At 42.8% G+C, this 6,000-nt stretch overlaps 1 protein-coding gene across 7 annotated transcripts in view; it reads right to left on the minus strand.

Moving 5' to 3' along the window:
• Positions 1 to 3,038, minus strand: part of ep300.S (E1A binding protein p300 S homeolog) — a 56,096-nt gene extending 53,058 nt beyond the window's left edge. For 2 of the 7 annotated variants that reach the window (XM_018261149.2, XM_018261146.2), the window contains exon 1: positions 1,602 to 3,013. In XM_018261149.2, the coding sequence (XP_018116638.1) occupies positions 1,602 to 1,689 (88 nt within the window). In that variant the 5' untranslated portion in view covers positions 1,690 to 3,013. Of the gene's footprint in view, positions 1 to 1,601 lie in introns of all 7 variants that reach the window. The other 5 variants (XM_018261152.2, XM_018261148.2, XM_018261147.2 and 2 more) reach the window with 4 other exon arrangements.
• Positions 3,039 to 6,000: the final 2,962 nt, after the last annotated feature.

Raw genomic sequence — 6,000 nt, forward strand, 5'->3', positions numbered from 1 at the left:
CTCCAAACTTTACGCTCATTATTACGGATTCAGGCAAACCCACACTTGTCTGTCCAGATGGTGAAGTACAATACATTGACTCCACAGCATGAGTTTACACTGTTCCAGAGTCGAATGGCAGCAACCTTTAAACCACTGCAGGCAGATGTTGGGATTGTAACTGATGTGAGGCTTTTGTGCAGCTGCCCCTGATGAATAGTTACTACACTGACATTACTTCCAGGGACAGCTTGGTACTAAGTAGTGAGTGCTGTAGCCTCTGAGGACATGAAATTTCAGGAGCATCCACATACTTCTGGCTATACTTTAAGTTTACTCAAAGTACTTTTCATGGCTCAGTGATACAGAACTTTATGACAGCAGAAAAGTATCTCCTAGGCACAACCTCAAAATACCACAAACTTTTCCAACACTTTTCTGGTACGGGATAAAATAACATGTTTTGAATCATTAGTCCTTTTCAATCGCAGTTGTACAATGGGACTGAACAATTCTAATGGCATGCTGTATTAGGAGAGCTGTTTTTTTTTTTAGCTAAATAGCATAATTTACAAAGATGAGGTGACAAAACTATTTTTAAAAAGCACCCATTGGTTTGTTTATAGCTTTGCCTTTCTGCCAGTTTCCTTATCCTCAATTAGGTGTGTTAGTGGACAAAAAGGAATATTGAAAATGAAAGTGCAACAAATGACAACTGAAATAAAGTCCAAACAATGTTGGGGAACAGTACCCATACACCCTCTAAAAACATTCTAAACACAGATTTATGATCAATCATTAGTTACTTAACAAAAATAAGGCATTTACAAATGTATTACAAAAAAAGTTTGTACACAGACTTTCTGCTTTAAAAATAATTGTCTGCAACCTAAATTGCCTGCAAACTAAAGTGGCTCTGTTCCTATATGTAGTAAAACAGATAACATCCAAATACTATAAAAGCAATAAAACCAAATACCCTTTACTCTCACTTTAAAATGAAAAAAGTTTGAGCAGAAGTCAAAAGTATATTTTACTGGTTGCACGTCAGTGCTCTGCAAATGGACAATTTTTAATATTGTAACATTTGAGCAAATGAAGTGTCTATGGTCTTACTTCAGTTTATAACGTGCCAAGCAACTTCAGCAACAGAGTAACAAAAAGAACACAGATCAATAACTCATGCAGAAAACAAAAGGCTGCTAAAATGATACATTGTTTACACATATATAACATAAAAAGAGACAACGCACAGCTAAAATCTAACACCAAAGCAAAGGAACCCTAAAAAATTGAAATATATGCTGTAAGCTTGAAACACGAGTAACAAAAAAAAGAACAAAATGACTACAGTGCTGTCTAATGCAAACTACAACCATTACAGCGGCTGACCATATGATGCTGAAAACTGTAGCGCAACAGGGAAAAGGCCACAGGTTGGGGTGTCCCTGATGCTTAGGTGAGTTTTAAAGGATGACATACATAGAACAGTGCTGGCAGTAGTGCACAGGTGCTGCTCTGCAGTTTCTAACTGATAAAAGTGGAATGCAATGGCAGGAGTGTGTATGAATGGTGTGAGTGGAGTCTCATGGGTAAGTGGACATTATATCACAAGAACTGACCTGGAACATCACTGGAAGACAGGGAAGGAGAAGACATCTTGGGCTTCTTGGCTGAAGGGGGCCCGGGATCCACCAAATTGTCAGCCATGGCTGATACTTGTGGTGATTCACTTCTATGATCCAATGCTCACTATTATGCTGTAGTCACTAAAAGGCCTGGGGTGCCAGGAGGTGAGCTCTCCCTGCCCCCCAATAAATGCACTCACTAAACACTCAATTCAGGTAGGCGATTCTCACAAATACTGTCCTCGACCATCAGGACGCCAACCAAATATCTGGGCCTCTTCTGACCCATCGTCCTCCTCTGCCACCAGTTGTGGGGGGCGATGGGTGAAATTAGATGAAAAGCCCGAGTAGCAGCTTCGCACCAGTAACGTCCTGTGGGTCTTTTAAATGAGCTCAGAGGAGACACGGGAAGAGAAGCACAAAGCTGCGTGTAAAAGTGCCCAGAGCTTCCCCTACTAACGAGGGAATAGGCGGCTCAGCAACACTGCCTCAAGCTCTTGTCTTGCTCAGAGGGCGGCATCACGGCGAACGTATCTGCCGGTGTCAATGCTTTAAACGCAGCCAGTCAACAGCCGCATCCCCTTCCCTTGGGGAAAAGCTTTGTGTATTAGGGAGGCGTGAAGCACCGGCCCAGGCCCACTACAAGATCTCGCGGCCTGACGGTATAATTGCTCGACTCCCTTCCCCCGCGGCCTCTCCCGCAGTCTCTCAGGAGGGAGGGTCTCCGGCTCTGAACACTCAGCTCACGGTAGATCTGGCCAACACAGGTGAGGCCGCCGCTGGATGACGTCAGGCCTATGTCAACCGGAAATCCTCGTCCCACAGTAGCCGGTGTTACCGCCTTGTCTCTCGGGGGAGCTAAAGGGGTCGCAGTATCCCTAGACTGCTTCAGAAAGATCACAAGGAGGCGCAGACCCAAGGTATATCTGTTTCCAGAGATGATTTACGGGAAGGCGCGTCTTTGTGTCCAGCCTTCTTTCTCCTCCGGTTGTCCTGCGGTTCGTGCCGTACTCCGGCCGGGGCTCCGTCCCTCACACACAAACAAAATGGCGGCTGTTGTTTCTTCACTCGGCTGAGGGAAGCTTCAGTATAGCAGCCGGAAACGACGCAAAGCTTCTAGCTCGAAGGGGAGGTGAACCGATTGAAGGGCGGAGCTCCGAAAGACCTCTTCCCATTGGTTACCGCGTACAATGAAACAGAACGATTCAGAAGCAGTGGGTGGGCGACGCAGACAAGAAGCTCCGCGCTATTGGCTACATTTTGCTTCGACCGTGCTGTTACGTCATGAAGCTTATTTTTTTTTTTTTCCTTAAAGGCAAGTGAGCGGGCAAAAGGGGGAATGTTTCCTTCTTCCTAACCCTCCCCCATTAGTTTGGTTATTTTATGTCGGCGAACCATTTTGACTAATAAGTAAAAGAGCAAAATGTAAGCCGTCGTGTCCAGCAGGGTAACAAAGCCCATTAGGCTCGCGGCAGCTCCTTGTTAGTCCCAACCACTAAATCGGGGGATTCGCGTAGAGTAGAAAGGTTTATATTTACAGCTTTACCTGCAGGGAAGTTACTACAAGACGTAATTGTCCGTATGATGGTGTAGGTTAGCGCTGATCCACCTCTTATACCGCCGCGTCTGCTCGGAGCTTCCCATGAGCTGAGAATGCGGTGTAACTGGAGGGGCATCAGCTGTCCAATATACCAGGCAATGTGTGCAGTGCTGAGCTCGTCCCATTCATTCCCACTGGAAAATAAAACACAGGAGCAGGGCTGCCAGGTCTAATTTTCAAAATCAGACAGAAAACCAGCCCAAAACTAGACAAGAGACACTTAAAAACTAGCCCAAAAATAGCCCCATATGTGGAGTGAAAAAAAAAAAGTCTAAAAAAATAAATGAATATTTTTGAATATTTTCAAATTTTCACTGTTTGGCAAATTTTTCCTGCCGTGCAAGATGTGACAGATTCACCCGTCACCCGGGGCGTAACTACAGAGGGGCCTCAGGAAATATACAGGCCCACGTAAGGCCCTAATACATATACAATGGCAATAAATATTGGTAAAACCGCTCAAGCTCTAGACATTTTGGTGGCCAACAGATTTATACTCCATAATTGTCTATGATTGAGGAAAGTCACCGGAAAATGCGAGAATGGGACGGGAGACTGGGGGACAGAGCCCACAATCTGGTAACTCCCGACTAATACACATCAGTCGCATTGCATGCTGGGTATTGTAGTTTCGCATTAAACTTAGCAGCCTGCAAAGTGTTAAACAAAAACGACATTATCCGCCATGCATTGGGAGACGCAGACAAACCAGCCAAAGGCCCAAAAAGTAGCCCAAATCCGTACCTTGGCTAGTTTGTACTTTTAAAACACACCTGGGCTTTTAATTAATAGACAACTTTGGCTGGAAAACCGCCAACCTGGCAACTCTGCACAAGAGATTCCCGTGCACCACGCTGTACACATAGGGGCAGATTTATCAAGGGTCAAAGTGAATTTGAGGGAATTTTCGTAGTTAAAAAATTCGAAAGTAATTTTTTGGATACTTCGACCAGCGAATAGGATACTACGACTTTGATTCGAAGTAAAAATCGTTCGAATATTCAACCATTCGATAATCGAAGTACTGTCTCTTAAAAAAAACTTTGACTTCAATACTAAGTTAAACCTGCCGAATTGCTATGGGGACCTTCTACAAACTTTTTCGAAGTCTTTACACATCGAATAAAAATCCTTCGATCGATCACTGAAATCCTTTGAAACGTTTTTATTAGATCATAGGATTGCTGAATTCGGTGAAAAAACTTTGAATTCGATATTTGAATTCGAAGTTTTTTAATTCGATGATCGAATTTCAAAGTTTTTTGTGCTTCAAAATTCTGCCCCATAATGTCCAGCCAAGTGACCAGACCTGTTGAGTGTTTACATAGTAAGTTAGGTTGAAAAAAGACACGTCCATCAAGTTCAATCTTAAGTCTATATACAGTTAGGTCCATAAATATTTGGACAGACAACTTTATATTTCTAATTTTGGTTCTGTATATTACCACAATGAATTTTAACTGAAACAACTCAGACTTTCAGCTTTAATTCAGTGGGTTGAACAAAAAGATTGCATAAAAATGTGAGGAACTAAAGCCTTTTTTTTAAAACTATCACTTCATTTCTGGGGCTCAAAATTAATTGGACAATTAACTCAAAGGCTATTTCATGGGCAGGTGTGGGCAATTCCTTCATTGTGTCTATCAATGAAGCAGATAAAAGCCCTGGAGTTGATTTGGGGGGGGGCTTGTATGTGCAAGATTTTGCTGTGAAAAAGTAACATGCGGTCAAATAAGCTCTCCATGCAGGTGAAACAAGCCATCCTTAAGCTGTAAAAAACAGAAAAAACCCATCGGAGAAATTGCTACAATATTAGCGGTGGCAAAATCTACAGTTTGGTACATCCTGAGAAAGAAAGAAAGCTCTGGTGAACTCAGCAACGCAAAAAGACCTGGGCGTCCACGGAAGACAGCAGTGATGAATGATCACAGAATCCTTTCCATTTTGAAGAGAAACCCCTTCACAACAGCCAAACAAGTGAAGAACACTCTCCAGGAGGTAGGTGTATCCATATCTGCAAGGTGCAAGCCACTCATAAGCATCAAGAATAGAAAGGCTAGATTGGACTTTGCTAAAAAAAAAAAATCTAAAAAAAGCCAGCACAGTTCTGGAAAAACATTCTTTGGACAGACAAAATAAAAGTTCAACCTCTACCAGAATGATGGCAAGAAAAAAGTATGGAGAAGGTGTGGAACAGCTCATGATCCAAAGCATACCACATCATCTGTAAAACATGGCGGTGGCAGTGTGATGGCTTGGGCGTGCATGACTGCCAGTGGCACTGGGACACTAGTGTTTATCCATGATGTGACACAGGACAGAAGCAGCCGAATGAATTCTGAGGTTTTCAGAGACATACCGTCTCCTCAAATCCAGCTAAATGCAGTCAAATTGATTGGGAGGTGTTTCATACAGATGGATAATGACCCAAATCATACAGCCAAAGCAACCCAAGAGTTTATTAAAGCAAAGAAGTGGAATATTCTTGAATGGCCAAGTCAGTCATCTGATCTGAACCCAATTGAGCTGCATTTCACTTGTTGAAGACTAAACTTCAAACAGAAAGGCCCACAAACAAACGTCAACTGAAAGCGGCTGCAGTTAAGGCCCGGCAGAGCATTAAAAATGAGGAAACCCAGAATCTGGTGATGTCCATGAGTTCAAGACTTCAGGCTGTCATTGCCAGCAAAGGGTTTTCAACCAAGTATTAGAAAATAACATTTTATTTTCAGTTTTTTAATTTGTGCAATTAATTTTGAGCCCCTGAAATGAAGTGATTGTGTTAAAAAAAAG

The sequence above is a fragment of the Xenopus laevis genome, chromosome 4S (assembly GCF_017654675.1).
Source record: "Xenopus laevis strain J_2021 chromosome 4S, Xenopus_laevis_v10.1, whole genome shotgun sequence".
Taxonomy (NCBI): Eukaryota; Metazoa; Chordata; class Amphibia; order Anura; family Pipidae; genus Xenopus; species Xenopus laevis.